Source organism: Erythrolamprus reginae, chromosome 5 (assembly GCF_031021105.1).
Source record: "Erythrolamprus reginae isolate rEryReg1 chromosome 5, rEryReg1.hap1, whole genome shotgun sequence".
Lineage (NCBI taxonomy): Eukaryota > Metazoa > Chordata > Lepidosauria > Squamata > Dipsadidae > Erythrolamprus > Erythrolamprus reginae.
Window position 1 is genome coordinate 23,868,979 of NC_091954.1, and position 20,752 is coordinate 23,889,730.

At 43.2% G+C, this 20,752-nt stretch overlaps 1 protein-coding gene across 1 annotated transcript; it reads left to right on the forward strand.

The window, feature by feature from the left end:
* Positions 1-14,621: 14,621 nt before the first annotated feature.
* DDIT4 (DNA damage inducible transcript 4) lies at positions 14,622-17,661 on the forward strand. The gene is made up of 3 exons (XM_070752237.1): positions 14,622-14,922; positions 15,066-15,306; positions 16,189-17,661. The coding sequence occupies exons 2-3, from the start codon at positions 15,129-15,131 to the stop codon at positions 16,680-16,682; spliced, it is 672 nt and encodes a 223-aa protein (XP_070608338.1). The 5' UTR covers positions 14,622-14,922; positions 15,066-15,128; the 3' UTR covers positions 16,683-17,661.
* The last annotated feature ends 3,091 nt before the right edge of the window (positions 17,662-20,752 follow it).

The window sequence follows — 20,752 nt, forward strand, 5'->3', positions numbered from 1 at the left end:
CGTCAAGGGTTAGGGTTAGGGTGTCTGGACTCTCCTCACCTCAAAGAGATACAATTTCCCTATCTATTTACTATTACTGAACATACAAAATATACTATTTAATTTCTATGTATATATGCCATATGTGTACATATATATTACACACAGGCACACAAAAATATACATTATCTACTGTATAAACTGTATGTGCATGCATGCATGCACAGCTCTTCTAAAATTATACATATTTCAACCTCATTTTCTGCAATAGGAAAAACATGCAGCTGCGAGAGCAATCATGGGCTTTTCCAAATATGCCCATTTTACACCAACACTCCGCAGTCTGCATTGGTTGCTGATCAGTTTCCGGTCACAATTCAAAGTGTTGGTTATGACCTATAAAGCCCTTCATGGCACCGGACCAGATTATCTCAGGGACTGCCTTCTGCCGCACGAATCCCAGCGACCAATTAGGTCCCACAGAGTGGGCCTTCTCTGGGTCCCGTCAACTAAACAATGTCGCTTGGTGGGACCCAGGGGAAGAGCCTTCTCTGTGGCGGCCCCAGCCCTCTGGAACCAACTCCCCCCAGAGATTAGAATTCCCCCCACTCTCCTTGCCTTTCATAAGCTTCTTAAAACCCACATCTGCCGCCAGGCATGGGGGAACTGAGATACTCTTTCCCCCTAGGCCTTTACAATTTTATGCATGGTATGTCTGTATGTATGTTTGGTTTTATAATAAGGGGTTTTAACTGTTTTAATATTGGATTGTTATATGCTGTTTTTATTACTGTTGTTAGCCGCTCCGAGTCTACGGAGAGGGGCGGCATACAAATCCAATAAATGAATGAATGAATGAATGAATGAATGAATGAATAAATAAATACCCAGAGAAGGGGGGGAAAGAAAAAAAACCAACAGTTTTCTACTGGTTCTGCGTAGCTGACCGTACCTCTAAGAGTTCCCTCTAAGCTGAGCAGTGAGCAATCGCTCACTTAAAAATCATCATCAACTCAGAATTTTCCAAACCTGCCCAGAAGCCGAGAGGGAAAGAGTGAGAGGGAAGGAGAGAGAGAGGAAGAGAGGAAGAGAGAGAAACAGATAGAAAAAAGAGAGGAAGGAAAAGAAAAAGAAAAAGAATGGGAGTAAGGAAGAGAGAAAGAAAATCAAAATCTAGTTTGAAACTAGCTCAACTATTTAAGTGGCATTTTGATATTGATAGAGTTGCCCTATTATGAGCTCACTGTTATAGACACACAGTACAGTATTTTATTTTGAAATTCTCTGAGGCAAAACAGGGTGGGTTTTTTATTTGTTTGTTTGTTTGTTTGTTTGTTTGTTTATTTATTTAATATTTCTGTGCCGCCCAGTCCCGAAGGGACTGCCGCTCAGACACTATACTTTTCCGGCCACCCCCCAAAAAAATTAGAGGGAACACTGCCTGATGCAGAAAACTTCATTTTTTACCTTTTTGTTCTGTATTATTGATCCCAAGGAAGAAAGGGATTCCCTGTCCAGTTGTGTTGGACTGTAGGGGGTGGTGCTCATCTGTTTCTTGGCCAAGGAAACCTGCGTCGTCTGAATACATTTTCCGTGGTCATGTGACTAACATGGCTATACCCTGAAGGTCCAGGGAATGCTGTTACCTTCCCATCAAAGTGATACCTATTTATCTACTCACATTTGCATGCTTTTGAACTGGGGCAAGAATGGTAGCTCACCCATAGAATCAGGGTGCACAATGATTAGAATGCAGTGCTGCAGGCTACTTCTGCTGACTGCCAGATGCCAGCAGTTTGGCAGTTCGATTCTGACTGGCTTAAAGTTGACTCAGCCTTCCATCCTTCTGAGATTAAAATAAGGACCCAGATTGTTGGGGGCAATATGCTAACTCTGTAAACCATTTAGAGAGGCTGTAAAGCACCAAGAAGCGGTATATAAGTCTAAGTGCTATTGCGTGGCAGTTTTGTATTGAACCTGGGTTGTCAGCTCAGTATCTTTAATTACTGAGCCATGAAGACTGGTCCCCAAATAGGTTGCTTTGCCCTCTAAAAATAGAGGGGATTATATTGGTGATTGGTGATAAGGACACTGTGGAGTAGGAAAACTCAGCTTTCCTACTAGCTAGTATGTTGCAGGCTTGACTCTGATCCTTCCTGCATCTTCAAGTTTAGTCCATCCATTTCTCTGAATTATAGACTAATTTAGATACCATGGGGGAAGCTCAAAATCCAGCCAAGGCAAGAACCATTCACAGCTGAATTTAGTAATCATCATGGTAAACAAGCAGGAAGAGGGAGATTGTGATCCCCTTATATAGAGAGCTGGTGAGACCACATTTGGAATACTGTGTTCAGTTCTGGAGACCTCACCTACAAAAAGATATTGACAAAATTGAACGGGTCCAAAGACGGGCTACAAGATTGGTGGAAGGTCTTAAGCATAAAACGTATCAGGAAAGACTTAATGAACTCAATCTGTATAGTCTGCAGGACAGAAGGAAAAGGGGGATCATGATCGAAACATTTAAATATATTAAAGGGTTAAATAAGGTTCAGGAGGGAAGTGTTTTTAATAGGAAAGTGAACACAAGAACAAGGGGACGCAATCTGAAGTTAGTTGGGGGAAAGATCAAAAGCAACATGAGAAAATATTATTTTACTGAAAGAGTAGTAGATCCTTGGAACAAACTTCCAGCAGACATGGTTGGTAAATCCACAGTAACTGAATTTAAACATGCCTGGGATAAACATACAGTGGAACCCCGACATAAGAGCTGCTCTACTTAAGAGCAACTCGAGATAAGAGCTGGGAGGGGAGAGATATTTTTGTTCTACTTACAAGCCCAAATTCGAGATACAAGCGCCAAGGAGCTGTCTCCTGAAGCCAAACGCTAACTTCCGCGTTCGGCTTCAGGAGACAGCTGCGAAGCGGTGCGCGTGTTTTAAAAGGTTGCAGCCGGCCTGGGGGGCTCGGGGGGGGGGGCTTGCAGCTTTCTTTCTTGCTCTTTTTCTTTCTCTCTTTTACCTTCCCTTCCTCTATTTCTTCTTTTCTTTCTCCTTCCCACCTTCTTCCCTCCCTCCCTCCCTTCACTCATTCCTCTCTTACTCTCCCCTTTCATAAGTTTCCTTGCTTCCTTCCTCTGTTCCTGTCCCTTCCCCCTTTCTTGCTTTCTTTCTTGCTTTCTTTCTTGCTCTTTTTCTTTCTCTCTTTTACCTTCCCTTCCTCTATTTCTTCTTTTCTTTCTCCTTCCCACCTTCTTCCCTCCCTCCCTCCCTTCACTCATTCCTCTCTTACTCTCCCCTTTCATAAGTTTCCTTGCTTCCTTCCTCTGTTCCTGTCCCTTCCCTCTTTCCTTCCTTCCTTCCCACCCTCCGTCCATTCATTCACCCATTCCTCTCTTGATCGCTTAAAGCCGGTCCCTGGTGCAAAAAGGGTTGGGGACCTCTGTCCTACAGGATTGGGTGGCAGAGAAGTTGAACATATGTAAATTTAAAAGTTTAAGAAAGTTTACAAGTTAAGTGAAAGAAACTTCATTATTCATTTATATGTACATGTACATTTCTTCATTAAAAACATGTCTTTCTGCATAATTTAGACTAACTTTGTGAGTTTTTTGAGGGCTGGAACCAATTAAAATTATTTACATTAATTCCTATGGGGAAAAGTCGTTCGAGATAAGAGCTGCTCGACTTAAGAGCCCAGGTCCAGAACGAATTAAACTCGTATCTCGAGGTACCACTGTATATCCATCCTAAGATAAAATACAGGAAATAGTATAAGGGCAGACTAGATGGACCATGAGGTCTTTTTCTGCCGTCAGTCTTCTATGTTTCTATGTTTCTATCTGTATCCTCTCTTAGCACCCTGCCTCTTGTCATTTGCTTCCAAGTCACCTCTATTATCAGTAGAGATGGATTTCAGCCAAGTCTGCCCTGTATTGTTGCTTGCTTCTCTTGTCTTCAATATCATGTTTGGAATTGAGGTCAGCTGCAGTGCATCACTTGTTCTGTGAAAAGCCTGGCCAAATGATACATGAATTCCCTACAAATTATCTGCAGGCATGAGAAGCATAGCAAAATAATAATCAGGCGAGTGTCTCCCAGCTCCCTGAATCATAGCAAGGTATCATGGTCTATTCCCTCCCCTCCCCCCCACATGTTGCAAGCAGCAAATTTTCCATGGATTTTTAACCCAATCTCTCTTATTTTCTTAGGAAAGTTGACAGATGTCTTAGGAAAAAGAGAGAGGCCAAGGGAAGGAGTCCAAAATATGTCAACTTTCATGATGATAAACTTATGCTTAGCCAAGGGAATAAGATAAGAGATCTGCTTCATTTATTGCACTAAATTATGTGATTGTTTGCTTTGGCTTAACATGATGTGGTAACTCAGTCGTTATCATTTGTGAAGTTTAGTTGCGCCTAATCAGTTGTGCAAACCCACCAATTGTGTTTTATTCTGTAAACCATGGTTAATAAAACATGGCTGCATGTGAACTGAGTGACAATGTATTCTCTCTTTTAAAATGGCAAATTAGTGATGCCTTCTTTTATTTATCAATATTTTACAGTATTTTTCCCCCATCTTCTATAGAGTTCTAGGTTAAAAAACATTTCTGGTGTTGCAATGGCTTTCCATCTTTAAAAAATGTTTGATTATCACTGATTAATAAGAACTGCTAAATTATTTCTTAAATGTCAGACTCCATAATTCCTAGGATACATGTTTAAGTATTATGTAAATCTGCCTCCTCAATCTAGTATTTTCCAGATGTGTTGTTCAGTGATGGGAGTCCCCCAACAGTGCTAACATATAGCAATAGTACTTAGACTTATATATAACCTTTCAGGGTACTTTTACAGCGTTTGCCAGTAGTGTCAAATTCCCGGTCCATGGGCTGGATGCCACAGCCACACTTAGTTTGGTGAAGGGGAAAAAAGTCCCTATACGTCATGTGATTTGGCGTGAGTTTGACACCCCTGCTCTAAGCAGTTTAGAGTCGGAAGGTTGCCCCCCCCCCTAATAATATGGGTCCTCATTTTACCAACCTTGGAAGGGTGGAAAACTAAGTCAATCTCAAGCCCATCAGGATCAAACTCTAGAGTTAGCCTGCTATACTCCATTCTAATCACTGCACCACCAGGGCTCCTGGAGGTGGCCAGATTAAAATGGGCTGCAATCAACATAAATAAAAATAATAATTTATTATTGTATTTAAAGTGCCTATGGAATGACCTAGAAAGACAATAATCTAGCCAGTGTATAATTCAAGAGAAAATTATATAAGAGGGCCCAAGCATAATTTTAATTTGTTTTGTGAAAGCCCCTACTTTAGAAGGGTGTGGTTATTTCAAGATGTGGTAATCCAGCCTTTTTGTAGGCTATGGTAAAGGAAAGCTTCCCTTTGTTGATGCAGTTCTTAACAACTATTTGAGCCTCAGTTTGATTTACTGCTGAATATGCCTTGACTGCATATTGCAATCACTGCCTTATACCGTTTCAGAGAAATGGTTTCCAATCTCTTCTTAAAAACCTCCAGTGATGGAGCACCCACAATTTCTAAAGGAGAGCCATTCCGTCCCATTCCAATTGCCCACCATAACCCTTCAATCTGAAATAAAGATGCTAAGAGAGCAAGAGAGAACAATCATGGGCTTCCCTAGGTATGCCCATGTTACACCAACACTCCGCAGTCTGCACTGGTTGCCAATCCGTTTCTGGTCACAATTCAAAGTGTTGATTATGACCTATAAAGCCCTTCATGGCATCGGGCCAGAATATCTCCGGGACCGCCTTCTGCCGCACGAATCCCAGCGACCGATTAGGTCCCACAGAGTTGGCCTTCTCCAGGTCCTGTCAACTAAACAATGCCGTTTGGCAGGACCATGGGGAAGAGCCTTCTCTGTGGCGGCGGCGGCTCTCTGGAACCAACTCCCCTCAGAGATTAGAACTGCCCCCACCCTCCTCGCCTTTCGTAAACTCCTTAAAACCCACCTCTGCCATCAGGCATGGGGGAACTGAGACATCTCCCCCGGGCCTATACAGTTTATGTATGGTATGTTTGTGTGTATGTTTGCTTTTAATAATGGGGTTTTTAGTGTTTCTCTTAAATTATTAGATTGGTTATATATTGTATATTATTGCTGTGAGCCGCCCCGAGTCTACGGAGAGGGGCGGCATACAAATCTAATAATAAATAAATGAATGAATGAATGAATGAATGAATGAATGAATGAATGAATGAATGGAATGGATGGATGGATGGAATGAATGAAAAATAAATAAATAAATAAATAAATAAATAAAGACATGGGGTGAGGTATCATCAATATGCCGATGATAAGGACATGGGGTGAGGTATCATCAATATGCCGATGATACCCAGCTTTACATCTCCACCCCATGCCCAGTCAACGAAGCGGTGGAAGTGATGTGCCGGTGCCTGGAGGCTGTTGGGGCCTGGATGGGTGTCAACAGACTCAAACTCAACCCGGATAAGACGGAGTGGCTGTGGGTTTTGCCTCCCAAGGACAATTCCATCTGTCCGTCCATTACCCTGGGGGGGGGGAATTATTGACCCCCTCAGAGAGGGTCCGCAACTTGGGCGTCCTCCTCGATCCACAGCTCACATTAGAAAACCATCTTTCAGCTGTGGCGAGGGGGGCGTTTGCCCAGGTTCGCCTAGTGCACCAGTTGCGGCCCTATCTGGACCGGGACTCATTGCTAACAGTCACTCATGCCCTCATCACCTCGAGGTTCGACTACTGTAATGCTCTCTACATGGGGCTACCTTTGAAAAGTGTTCGGAAACTTCAGATCGTGCAGAATGCAGCTGCGAGAGCAGTCATGGGCTTACCTAGGCACGCCCATGTTTCACCATCACTCCGCAGTCTGCATTGGCTGCCGATCAATTTCCGGTCACAATTCAAAGTGTTGGTTATGACCTTTAAAGCCCTTCATGGCATCGGACCAGAATATCTCCGAGACCGCCTCCTGCCGCACGAATCCCAGCGACCGATTAGGTCCCACAGAGTGGGCCTTCTCTGGGTCCCGTCAACTAAACAATGCCGGTTGGCGGGTCCCAGGGGAAGAGCCTTCTCTGTGGCGGCGGCGGCTCTCTGGAACCAACTCCCCCCGGAGATTAGAACTGCCCCTACTCTTCCTGCCTTCCGAAAACTCCTTAAGACTCACCTTTGCCGTCAGGCATGGGGAAACTAAACATCTCCCCTGGGCATGTTAATTTATACATGGTATGCTTGTGTGTGTGTTTGCTATTACATGGGGTTTTTCTTAAATCGTTAAATATTTTAATTAATTGGATTGTTGTGACTGTTTTTACTTGTTGTGAGCCGCCCCGAGTCTTCGGAGAGGGGCGGCATACAAGTCCAACTAATTAATAAATAAATAAACAAACAAACAAACAAACAAACAAATAAATAAATAGCTGTCTGTGTTATAAGAATACTGTGGAAACAGCTTCCTGGGATTTAGTTTATTCCTAATTTTCATTTATTCCTTTCATTTACCTCTTGAAGTGTTTCTTGAAATCTTTAATGTTGCAACGGACTAATAATTTGCAATCAACAAGGCCAAATACAAGTGGAAAGGCCCTGCCATTGCTCAAAGGTACCTGGGAAGCCTCTTCGCCCACCTCAGGCACTAGTGGTGACAGGAAAGAACAGAGCAAAATCCTCACCTTTATGTTAAGAAAAGCCCTTGGCTGTTCCACTTTTCATTCTTGTCAAGTTACTTCATGAATAATACATGCTAATGACTTTTTGCAGTACAGTGTTCCCTCGATTTTCGCGGGTTCGAACTTCGCGGAACGTCTGTACCATGGTTTTTCAAAAATATTAATTAAAAAATAATTCGCGGTTTTCCCCCCTATACCACGGTTTTCCCCGCGCAATGACGTCATTTGTCATTGTCAAACTTTCATCTGCCTTTAAAAAATATTTTTTTAAATAAACTTTAATAAATAAACATGGTGAGTAATAATCTAAATGGTTGCTAAGGGAATGGGAAATTGTAATTTAGGGGTTTAAAGTGTTAAGGGAATGCTTGGGATACTGTTCATAGCCAAAAATTGTGTATCTACTTCCGCATCTCTACTTCGCGGAAATTCGACTTTCGCAGGCGCTCGGAACGCATCCCCCGCGAAAATCGAGGGAACACTGTAATACAAAAGAACAGGCCGTAGGATTTCAATGACAGAATCTAAAATGGAAGCGTTTTTGAAGAGTTCGGTCAAAGAAACAAACTTTGACTCGGGGAAAAGGGACGTTGCTAAAATCTTCTTTTAAGAACCCAGGACCTTGACTGAGCTTCTCTGACATACTATGTATAATAATTCCCATCCTTCCTCAATTTGGATTAAAGCACACAATTCTCTACTTTGCATTAGGTTTACAGTTTTTCCTGCCACAACTGTAGTTTACTTCCTACTAAGATGGCCACAGGAACACTGCCTTATTATTTGGCAGTTCTCTTATCTTAACTCAGCATTGCTTGACTTCTGCAACTTTTAGCTGGGGGAATTCTGAGAGTTAAAATATGCATTGTAAAACTGTGGTGGTTGAGAAACGCAAAAAGACAGACAGACAGACAGACAGACAGACATAGTAACAGGGGTGGATTCCTCCCGGTTTGGACTAGTTGAGTGTTTCCCAACCTTGGCCACTTGAAGATATTTGGACTTCAACTTGCAGAATTCCCCAGCCAGCGAATGCTGGCTGGGGAATTCTGGGAGTTGAAGTCCAGATATCTTCAAGTGGCCAAGGTTGGGAAACACTGGACTAGATCACCTGAACCATAAGCGATCCGCTGGTTACGTGAAGATGGCATCACAGATCCGGTTCTGCCTTTGCTGATCCGTGTGTGCCACGAAATGGAGCAAGTGCACATGTGCATACAAAATGTCATAATGTGAACCGGTAGCGACTGTTCAAACTGGAAAAAAAAAATTATGACCACTTTTTACATTTATTTATTTATTTATTAATCAGATTTGTATGCCGCCCCTCTCCGCAGACTCGGGGCGGCTAACAGCAACAATAATACAATGTAAACAAATCTAATATTTAAGTTAATTTAAAACCCCAATTTAGAAACCAATCACACATACTAACATACCATGCATAAATTTTATAAGCCTAGGGGGAGGGAAAGTCTCAATTCCCCCATGCCTGACGACAGAGGTGGGTTTTAAGGAGTGTACGAAAGGCAAGGAGGGTGGGGGCAACTCTGATATCTGGGGGGAGTTGGTTCCAGAGGGTCGGGGCCGCCACAGAGAAGGCTCTTCCCCTGGGTCCCGCCAAACGATATTGTTTAGTTGACGGAACCCGGAGAAGGCCAACTCTGTGGGACCTAACTGGTCGCTGGGATTCATGCAGCAGAAGGCATTCATGCAGATATTCTGGTCCGGTACCATGGAGGGTCTTATAGATCATAACCAACACTTTGAATTGCGACAGGAAACTGATCGGCAACCAATGCAGACTGCGGAGTGTTGGTGTGACATGGGTGTATTTAGGAAAGCCCATGATAGCCCTCGCAGCTGCATTCGGCACGATCTGAAGTTTATGACCATGGCAGCATCCTCATGGCCATGTAATCAAAATTTGGATGCTTGGCCAACTGGTTCATATTTATGATGGTTGCAATGTTAATGGCGAAACCAGATTCATTTAACAACCATGTTACTAGCTTAACAACTGCAATGATTCACTTAACAACTGTGGCAAGGAAGGTCATATAATTGGGGAAAACTCACCTAACAAGTCTCACGTAAGAACATAAATGTTGGGTATCAATTGCAGTTTCAAGTCAAGAACTACCTATAGTTTTTTTCTTTTAATGGGAACATTTTAAATGTAATTCCATTGCGAATGGAATGTTATGTACTCTATAAACCAGTTAGTCTGATTATTATGGAGTACATTTTTGATAGGCTAATCCCAGTTTTCTTTCAGTGGAGGAAGTATGTGAGAAACAACTCAGGACAATAATAGAAATTAGGAAGATGGTTTGTTTCTGGATCATGAAGAACATTCATCAATAGTCTGGGACTCAAGATTATTATTGAGCATCTTCTAGACTTTTATCATTGCCATAATTTTAAAACAGGGGGGGGGGGAGATCATTTCAAAACCCAAATTTAAATACAGCAGCCAAAAAACTTACTAGAAGAAACAACACCTGACCATTGTTGTTGGAACATTAGGACAGAGTATAAGTAATATTCCTCTAATTATATATAAAAATTGCTACTGCTGGGAAAGCCTGCCATTTGGGATTTGCCTGCAAGAGCAGCTATAGAATTAATTACTTGGGATTATCATCCTGGAAAAATCCCAGATCTACAAAGGCCTTGGGTTACTTGTGAGCTGAACTTGCACCTCGGTGCCTCTCTCTTCCCACCTACAGTTTGAGAATAGTGAGATACCTTGCAGGGTTCTCGTAGGGATTAGTGAAGTAAGATTACAGGTCAAATGCTCTGAACTCTCATAAAACCTAATATAAATGCTGAGTTAGTGACATTATTGTAAAGTGTAGACATTTTAATTACACTGATCTGGATGTTTCTTTTACTTCAAACTAGTTGTCTACCTGGGAACAGAAGCATTGGGAAGATTTTTCCAAGCATAAGCATTAAACTGACATCTGCACCAGGTTTAAATTCAAGCCAATTTCCAACCAAATGTAGTATAATTTGCCTTTATTTTTGAGACAGAACATACAAGAAAATAACTGAGGATAGTTGTGCTTTTGTTCATAATTTTAAGAAAAAGGATTTTCCCGATTCATCTTGCAGAAGGATGCTCAATCCTAACTCAATCCACATACTGAAGATGGTCTATTCTACTTTGGGTGGAGTTCCAGCCACTGTATATTGATACTTCAATTAAGCATTCTGATGTTATGGTAATATTTATTTCCCTTTTCTTCCAGGTCCACTCTTTTCTCCACTTGTTTCCAGATCGGTATTTAGGGTACCATTTTGTTCTTACACATCTAGATTCAGAGGTGTGATTTCACATTTTAGGAAGACTTTACTCAAGAGAGGTTTGTTGCCTCCTTGCATTCATTCCTCTTTCAAGGGTTCAATCCAATTATTATGTTGTGCCTCAAAATAATGGTGGTTTAGTTCATGATGTAACATCCTTTCAAGAAAACAGATTTGTACCCTTGGCATATTAAAGTAGACCACAACCTACAGTACTTCTTAGTAAGTTAGAAAAGTGTGGGATAGTAATTCTGTGCAGAGGGTAGGAAATGGACCAAGTTTAGGAAAGGGACTGTGAACCTAATTTGGCCAAATAAATGTGGCCACTTTCAATTGAATTTGTTTGGTTTTTTTAAAAAAAACCAGAAAAATAAAAAGGAACTCTGCTATTTCTCCTCTTATGTATATTTTGTAGTCACTGAGCAGATATGATGGGATGAAAATATTCTGACTTACCTTAAGCAAAGATCTACAAATGAAAATGCATGACCACAGTGTGAAAAATTTTAAGAGCTCTGATTCTACCACCCATTTCTTTGTGCAATCTATATGTATTAAGGTGTTCTTGTGGTAAAAAAATGATGTGTCAAGAGGAATTAGGTATACCATTAATAGCTGATCTACAGGAAAAAAAACACCCACAAAGAGAAATGTATTTCCTTGTTCCATCACTTTATATGGCTAAGATCGACCAAACAGCTTGGAGGTTGAGAATAGGGAGCATGTCAGAGGCCTTTTAACTTCCACTTCTTCCTTCCTTCCTTTTTCTTTCTTTCCCTTCCTTCCTTTACTTACTTCCTGCCTGTTTTCTTTCTTTTTCTTTCTCTCTCCCTTCTTTCCTTCCTTTCTTTCCTCTTTTCTTGTTTCCTCCCTTTCTTTTTCTCTCTTTTTCTTACCTGCCTACTTTCTACTAGAATGGTAGGTGGGCACTCTAAGTCTGACATAGCCCAAGCAACCCTGAGCTATACTGGTGGTTAAGTGGTTTTGTTTATTCTCCTAGAGCCGCTTCCTAACCTTAGCAAGAGCAAGTGACGCAGTTACGATTTCTGGAAGCTGATTTCCAGAAAAGCAAGCAATGAATCAGACTTTTATAGCTTTCACCCTTATAGGAGGTCGTCTACCTTACAGACTTCCTTCTTCCTCTTCTTGGGTTTTTTTTTGTTTTTTTGTCTGATGAAACGACTTCTCTTCTTGCAACTCGCTGCGGAAACTTCCTTCCCCCCCCCCGCCCGCCGCCCGTTTCCTCGCTCGCCGATCCTGATGCAACCTTCGCGGTGGCTTACAGTAGAGTTAAGGCTTAGGAGACAGGGAGGCGCTAGGACCCGGCGGGAGTCTGAGCCTCCGCTGCAAAACCCAGAGCGCTGGGTGCTGCAAAATCCCCTCGGCTCGACCTCCGTCTGCCGAGAATTAAAGCCAAGCAATCGTGCCCCGATCCCTACTTTCTCCCAGGGAACAGCCAGCTTCAAGGGTCGTGTGAATGCGCCTGGCCGATTCTCGTTAGGAATCCATCCCGCAGACCGGACCTTGTTGGGGAGAACGCTTCTATGACTCCTGTTTGTTTGTTTTTCTTTCTTTCCTTACTTCTTTCTTTCTCCTTCCCCCCTCCGTTTTTTCTTCTTCCTCCATCTTTCTTTCTCCCTCCCTTTTTTCTTCTTCCTTCATTTTTTCTTTCTTTCTCCTTCCTTCCTCCCTTTTCTTTCCTTCCTCCCTTTTTTCTTTTCTTCTCCTTTCCTTCATTTCTCTTTCTATCTTTTTCTTTTTCTCTTTCCTTTTTTCTTTCTCCTTCCCTTTTTCCTTCTCCTTCCACCATCTTCCTTCCTTTTTCTTTTTTCTCTTCTTCCTCCCTTTTCTCTCTTTCCTCCCTCCTTTTCTTTTCTTCCTTCCTTCATCTCTTTCTCTCTCTCTCTTTCATTCATTCTTTGACAAATGCAACGTTCGGGCTCCGCTTAAGGGCAACTGTTGCTCCACTTGAGCACAGTGCCCAGTCTTTTGACAGAGTTTAACTCCTCATCCACCCACCCCCACCCCCAATTTTGAGTTTCTTCTTCTTGCGTTTCGACTTTTTTTTAAAAAGATGAATCGTATTAAAGCTGCAAGTTTGAACGCCCGATCCTCCCTTAGCGGAGAAAAAGGTTCGAGCCGTCCAAAGATTTAAAACTAAAAAAAAAAACCCTTCCTCATCATCGTGAAATCCACGAACGGGGGGGTGGATCGGAGGGGGGAAGAGGATGAGCTAATCAGTACACACGTGTCTAATCAGTACACACAACCCGAAGAACCGCGTTACACGCCGCGAATGGGACTTTTGGATGTGAATCGCAGATGTCCACGGGGAGTTGGAAACAAACTAATCGATTAGGGATTGTCTACCCCAGTGTTTCCCAACTTTGGCAACTTGAAGAGATCTGGACTTCAACTCTCAGAATTCCCCAGCCAGATCTCTTCAAGTTGCCAAAGTTGGGAAACACTGCTCTACCCCTCCCCCGCCCCCAAAATAAACTTAGCATAAACCAAATCTTCAAACTTGGTAACTTTTAAGACTTGTGGACTTTTAACTCCCAGAATTCTCCAACCAGCTATAGCTGGCTGGACAATTTATTTATTTATTTGTTTGTTTGTTTGTTTATTTATTGTATTGTAGTATGTTTAACATAAGTATAGAGATAGAAAAGATAAAAAGACATTAGGACAGGAACGATAGGCACAAAGGTGCACTTAGTTTGAAGACCTGGTTTATGCTAAGTTTATTTATAGCTGTCCGGAGAATTCTGGGATTTAAAAATCCCAAAGTCTTAAAAGTTGTCAAGTATGGGGAACCCCCCCCCCGCGCATAAAAAAAATATCACTCGGTAAGCCTGGATAGCCGTGACTTCTGAACGCACCCCAGATCGGTTCAAGCGTCCTTTGAAACAAAGGCATCGGGCTTCCCACCAAGCCGTATAGAGTAAGCCCGTATATGTAAGATTTCAACATCCCAAGAACGATGCTGGCTTGAGCCTCACCATTGCCTTCTCCCCTCCCCCCCAAATCCTGGCTTATCTCAAATTAAGGCCCATTCAAAAGAACCCACCACCCATAATTAAGTTTTACAGTCATAACGTTGCCAAAAATATGAGGGGGGAGTAAATCTAGACCTTGGGGGGTTTTTTTGTTTTTTTTTTAAATTGGGTTCAATTTCCCGAGATCTGCTCGCCAAACCCCAATCTTGCCTTCCCCCAACTAGGTTTCAATGGAAGGCCTGCCTAGAAAGCGAGGAACGTGCCGGCCTGCCCGGGCCGTCTGGTGAGTGTGTGGGGGTGGGCAGGGTCCCACTAAGAATCCCAACTAAAGTTCTACACAGCTCGGGCCGCATTCAGAAAAGAGCACCGCGTTCAAACCAACCGGGGGCGAGGGGGGGCGCAGAAGCTGAGCAATCCCCCCTCCTCCTCCCCCGCTTCCTATTGTTCCACAGTCCCCGCTTCATACACCCATACACCCCCCTCGACACCCCAGCTTTTAGCCCCGTTCGGCACGAAAAAGAGGTGTGTCCCGCTCCGCTTGTAACCGGGCAGGAGAGAACGTTGCGAACGTGCAGCCGCTCCCGATTGGCCCAGCCCGTCCTCCCGGCCGGCCAGTCAGCGACGTGGGGGGGGGAAGGGAGAGAGAGAAGCGAACGAGCAGAAAGGAGTGAGCGCGTGGGCAAGGGGCGGAGCTTCCCCTTGACCTGACTACTTAAAGGCGGGACGGGGGTGCTAGGAGCGCAGTGCCAAGCAAAAGGGCAAAGGGAGCGGAGGTGGGAGGGAGGGACGAAGACGACGAGCTCCGGGGGGAGTGTTGACCGTCTTTTTTTATAATTGTTTAAAAACCCCTCGTCGCGGTTCCGGGTGTTCTTGCCGCAAAAAGCCTCGCCGAGACGTTTTTCCCCCTGCATACTCTCGCCGGGCGTCCTGCAAGCTGGTAAGCGCCTCTTTCGGAGGGGGGGGGGGAGGCGAGCGCCGGTGTCCGGTACTCCTGCCCTGACCGCCACCTCCACCGCTGCAGGAGGAGACACTGGGGGAAAAATCCATTAACGCTCCTTTCTTCTCTTCCTGCTCCTCCAGAGTCGTTTGTCCGGCCGCCGAGTCCCGCCTCCGACCTGCAAGCGCGGCGCTCCGTCGAGGAAGATGCCGGTGTCCTGGGACGGCTTCCCTTCTTTGCCTCCCATCCCGGAGCAGAGGGAGAACCCGCCGCCTGCCTTCGCCTGGGAGAAGAGCGCCTACCAAGAAGCGGTGCCTAGCCGGACCGCCAGGCTGGAGAACTCCGATTGCGAGTCCCTGGACAGCAGTTTGAGCTCCGAAGGAGGTGAGGTGGCTGCCCCCCCCTTCATTTCTTTGCGCCTCTCTTCCTTTCTTTCTAGCGCCTTCTCGTTGGGCCTGGACTATAACATCCATCGTGCTGGACGAATAAGTGGGGTGAGAGACTTTGGAAACCCAACTGATTCGAAAGCCAGCTTGTTCGCTCAGCATGATGGGAGTTGTAGTCTGGCCCCTCTATAGAGTTTCGGAGATTTTTTAAAAGATTTTTTATTGAAAGTTTTTTAAAAAGCTGATGCTTATGACTATACAAAAAAACCAACGTAGACGAAAACAATAACAAGAAAAAATGCAAACACACACACATATATATACATATTTTTGCTGATAAGTGACAGAAAATCAATTATGTTTGCATTTTTTTCTTTTTGTTGTTTTTTGTCTACTTTTTTATCTGATGAGGGCAAATTTTACCTGACAGGGCAAATAAGCCCGAAATACATCTATAGTAGTCTCCCTTCCTTTTCATTATCAGCAAAAATATGTTACACACATATGCACAGTATCTTACAACTCTGCATACTTGAAACCAGAAAGAGAAAAATATCACAGTTCTATCATAGCTTCCTTTCATACATCAATAATTGTCCAAATATGTATTGTTTTCTTTTTGTACTTCAGAAATTTGGAGAATCTTAAATGAGGAGTCCAGATCAGAGGCACCTTTGCATTTTAGGCTTTCTGCTGTCTGGCTTTTAGAGAGATCTCTTTAAACTTTGGTTGAAACCCAGGGTTCCTGATGATAGATTAGGGTTTTTTCCCCCCCCTGTGCTGCTCTTACCAGAGTTGAATTCTCTTTGTTGGGGGAAGGAGGGAGGTTCTTGTCTGGACATGCATGAGACTCAAGGGGCTACTTTGATTCCTTTTCCAGATGCCCAGGAATATCTAGATGAGGTGTCCTTGCCCGACTTTGATTTGCTCAACGATCCCGAGGATGAGCTCTTGTGCGCCAACCTCATGAAGCTCATCCAGGTCACCCTGAACAAAGCCAAGCTCTACTCCAACCGTCCCTCCCGGCTCCTCATGCCCAACGAGCTGGTCACCCAAGTGAGCAAGGAGCTGCTTCACCTGGCCTACCGAGAGCCCTGTGGCTTGAGGGGAGCCCTCATCGACCTGTGCGTGGAACAAGGGAAGGTGTGCCACAGCGTGGAGCAGATTGCTGTGGATCCGAACCTGGTGCCTACTTTCCAGCTGACCCTTGTCCTGAGGCTGGATTCCCGCCTGTGGCCTAAAATCCAAGGACTCTTTAGCTCTGGTTCTGCTTTCTCTCCGGGATTCAGTCAGTCCCTGAAGCTCAGCACAGGCTTCAGGGTCATCAAAAAGAAGTTATATAGCTCTGAACAATTGCTCATAGAGGAATGTTGAAAGTAGCCTCTTCTTCCTCAGGTTGAACCAACTGAGCATTTACTCTTAAGTTGGGGCCATTCCCAGCCCAAACTTTGGAGGCATGTTACTTTAAAAGGGCTATGGAACATAAGCTGATTTTTCAAGAGGTGGCTGTCCCTCTGGAGCCACAGTAGGTTAGATTAGATGGAAGTTTGATTTACAGCAATAGTGGGAGATAGTCCAAAGAGAAGGCAGAAGGCAAGATTTGACTGTAAGAACAACAGTCTGCTACTTAATTCTGACCAGCAACCAAGCTTGCTCCTATATAGTAGGCCTGGATGCACTAAGGTAGCTTTAAAAGTCCTTGCCTGCCAATGGGATGACTTTTCTCTTACTGATTTAGCAGTATTGTTTTTGTGACAGCTGATAACTTTACAGCAGCAAGGCTGCTGCTAAAGATAGATGAAGGTTGCCTTTTTTTCCTGTTAAGCTTTTTTTTAAAAAAAACAACAAATGGGAGGAAAAGAAGTAGATAGTAATCAATGGATGTCTGGTGAAAGTTGCGGTGTGTGTTAATAAGTGTTCAGGTCTAAAAAGGACCAAGCATGTGTAACATTAATACAAGATGAATGTGAAGACGTTCCACTACTGACACTTGGGCAGCTAAAAAAGGAGGCAGCTAAATATAGACTTCTGGCTGAATGGGGAGGGGGGGATTTAATCCACTGAGCACTGCTGTGCAACTCCATTTTATTTTGTGAATGAGACCAGTGGGGGAGGAACAGGGCAGTAGGTGGATTGGGCCCTGTCTGTGCTTAGAAATCTTGAAGGGGGGGGGGGATGTATGTCCTAAGGTGATGCTAAGAAGTTGCGATGGGGGCAGGACCCCTCGCAGTCGGTCTCTGGTGCTTCCATTGATTACCGTTTCACGTGAAATACACTTGATGTTCAAGTTTTTGAAGAATTTCTATGCAACTTGTTTTTTTACTTTTCCTGATAAAAAACCGTTTTGTAATAACTTGCTGCTGTTCCTTGTTTTTATTGGCTCATTTATAAGCAATTGGGAAGGGGAGAAAAGGGAAAAGAGAAGCCAATTCTGCCAAGTGGGAAGATCTTGCCCAGCTTAAAGGACCTTCACTGTAATAGATGTTAGCACTAAAAAGATGAAGGGCATATAACTATCAGCTATTGTTTAGTGTTTCTTCCAAACTCAAATGATGCACTCCCATGAGGTCTAGGCAATAGAAGCTTATGTGATTTAAGTTTCAACTTCAGATCACCCAAGAACACATAATTTTTCTACTCAATGGAACTAAATTTCAGTTTCCAAACTCCCTGTGGAAGATAAGGTATTTCTCCTTTCCTTCCAATTGTGCGTGTTTAAACCCACTGACTGGAGTTAAAAAGTCTAGAAGCTTAGACTGAAGTATATTTGGCTCTTTATCACATTTCCATATCAGTATCACTCCATAAAATTTACTCACAAAGTCCTTTTTTGGGGTGGGGTGGGGGCTGTTTACAAAATATTCCAGAAATGAGCAATGATTTATTGTGTGCAGTATAGACTTCAACCCTAGCTGGTTTCCTTAGGGGAAGACAACATTAATCACAATGGAGACTAGAGATGGGATTCTAAATTAGTCTGAAGCACCTAGTCACCTCCCTGAGTTTCATGGGAATTCCTCAATTTCCACGGATACCTTCAAATGTACGCACATTTCAAAACAAGGAAGTTAACCAACAGCACAATACAAAAATAGTATCCGGTGACATTTTCTTTATTATGTATGTAAACCAATCACAAGTGGGTGAAAACAATTTAAGAAAATTAAAAACACAGGTATAAAACAATTGAAAATCTACACCATTATATCAATCCATGCTTATCCTTGCAGACAATCCTTCCTTCCAGGCGTTCATATGCCAATTAATACTTTGCATTCTGTTCTTTAAACTTCTCAACATAGGTGTCTTATCGGGATGGGTAGAAGGACAAAAGTGTCAGGATATGTGAGTGAATGACCAAGTAGGCAAGATCTCAACCCTTTCCATCATTTTTCTTGAGTCTTTCCTGAGTCATCAGGCTCCATCCAACAACCTAGAACTGAGAAATTTCTTGACAGGAAATGAGTGGAAAGGCTTGCCTCCATTAGTTTTGGATGCTCCACCAGGAGGCCTGCATTGGCTGCCGATCAGTTTCCAGTCACAATTCAAAGTATTGGTTATGACCTTTAAAGCCCTACATGGCAGTGGACCAGAGTACCTTCGGAACCGCCTGCTACCGCACGAATCCCAGCGACCGATAGGGTCCCACAGAGTTGGCCTTCTCGGATCCCGTCGACTAAACAATGTTGTTTGGCGGGCCCCAGGGGAAGAGCCTTCTCTGTGGTGGCCCCGGCCCTCTGGAATCAACTCCCCCCGGAGATTAGAACTGCGCCCACCCTTCTTGTCTTCCGTAAATTACTCAAGACCCATCTATACTGCCAGGCATGAGGGAGTTGAGACACCTTTCCCCCCAGGCTTTTTATATTTTTATATTTATGTTTGGTATGTATGTGCTGTTTGCTTTTTAATATGATAGGGTTTTATATGCTTCTTTTAATAATTGATTTGTTTTGCATTAATATTGTTTTATTACTGTTGTGAGCCGCCCTGAGTCTTCGGAGAGGGACGGCATACAAATCTAATAAATTGAATTGAATTGAATTTTAGGAAGAGATCGGACAGCTACTTGAGCAGGGGATTGGACTCACTAGAAGACCTCCAAGGTCTATTCCAACTCTACTTCATATTAACCAGAAGTGTTTCCCATCTTCTGTATCCGCTCTTCCTTTACTTGTAATCAGCATTTTCACACCCTAATGTCTCTTCATCCATTTTCTCATTTTTAGAAAACATTTCGCCAGGACACAAAAGTTCATCTTTATAGCTTTTATAATTATTTATTAAAACTTTATGTACACCATAAAATGTAAAGAAACAATATAAGGCAAAGAGAAAAGAATTAAGGCCCTTTAACACTGCAAAATTTCGTTCATCCCCCTATTTAGTTCCTTTTCAATCATTCAGTCAACTAAATAATGTCGGTTGGTGGGCCCCAGAGGAAGAGACTTCTCTGTGGCGGCACCGGCTCTCTGGAACCAACTCCCCCCGGAGATCAGAACTGCCCCTACTCTTCCTGCCTTCCGTAAACTCCTCAAAACCCACCTTTGCCGTCAGGCATGGGGGAATTAAAACATCTCCCCCTGGACACGTTTAATTTATACATGGTATGCTTGTGTGTGTGTCTGTTAGGATATGGGGTTTTTTAAATCTTTAAATATTTTAATTAATTGGATTATTTATGATTTGTTTTCACTTGTTGTGAGCCGCCCCGAGTCTTCGGAGAGGGGCGGCATACAAATCCAAATAATAAATAAATAAATAAATAAATAAATAAATAAATAAATAAAATTCACAAATCACTTTTTTTCCCATTTCCATCATAGAAATGGAAAAAAAAATACTTTATAAGGAACTTATTTTATCTCTGACCATCCTTACGTATAAATGATAAAGGAGATAAAGTAGTTCTGAGCTAAAAAGAGAGGATGCTCTCTGAACCGGGTTATTTTCTTGAAGATGTTTCATTGCCCAACTAGGTAACATCCAGGGGTGGAGTGCTCCCAGTTCGGATCGGTTCTATAGAACCAGTAGCTGGAATTTCCCCCTGCTCATCAAATTAGGAGTGAATAACAGCTGGCTACACCTTCCGAACTAACTCTTAGTGGTTCTATTGGCACCACCACTTTGGTTTTGGCTTCCCTGCATACGCAGGAGCTGGGTTTTCAGCACTGCACATGTGTGCACATCGGCACAGGAGAAAGCAAACCAGTGGCAAGGTAAGTTAGAACCCACTCCTGGTAACATCATCAAGTTGGAAACATCTGCAAGAAAACAACCCAGCTCAGACACCACCCAAGTATAACTACGTATACGTATAATATACGTATAACTTTTAGACATTAGCACTCTTTATCCCTGTGAAACACACCTATAGTATCTTGCTCTTTAATCATTGTTCAGATTCATATTCCTGGTTGCATTGTAAAATTGTGAGATGTTCGCTG

Bases quoted from the DNA above. Each gene is read 5' to 3' on its own strand.
- DDIT4 (XM_070752237.1), top strand. From the start codon at position 15,129: ATGCCGGTGTCCTGGGACGGCTTCCCTTCTTTGCCTCCCATCCCGGAG. The intron at 15,307-16,188 runs GTGAGGTGGCTG...TTCCTTTTCCAG, and splicing joins CAGTTTGAGCTCCGAAGGAG to ATGCCCAGGAATATCTAGAT.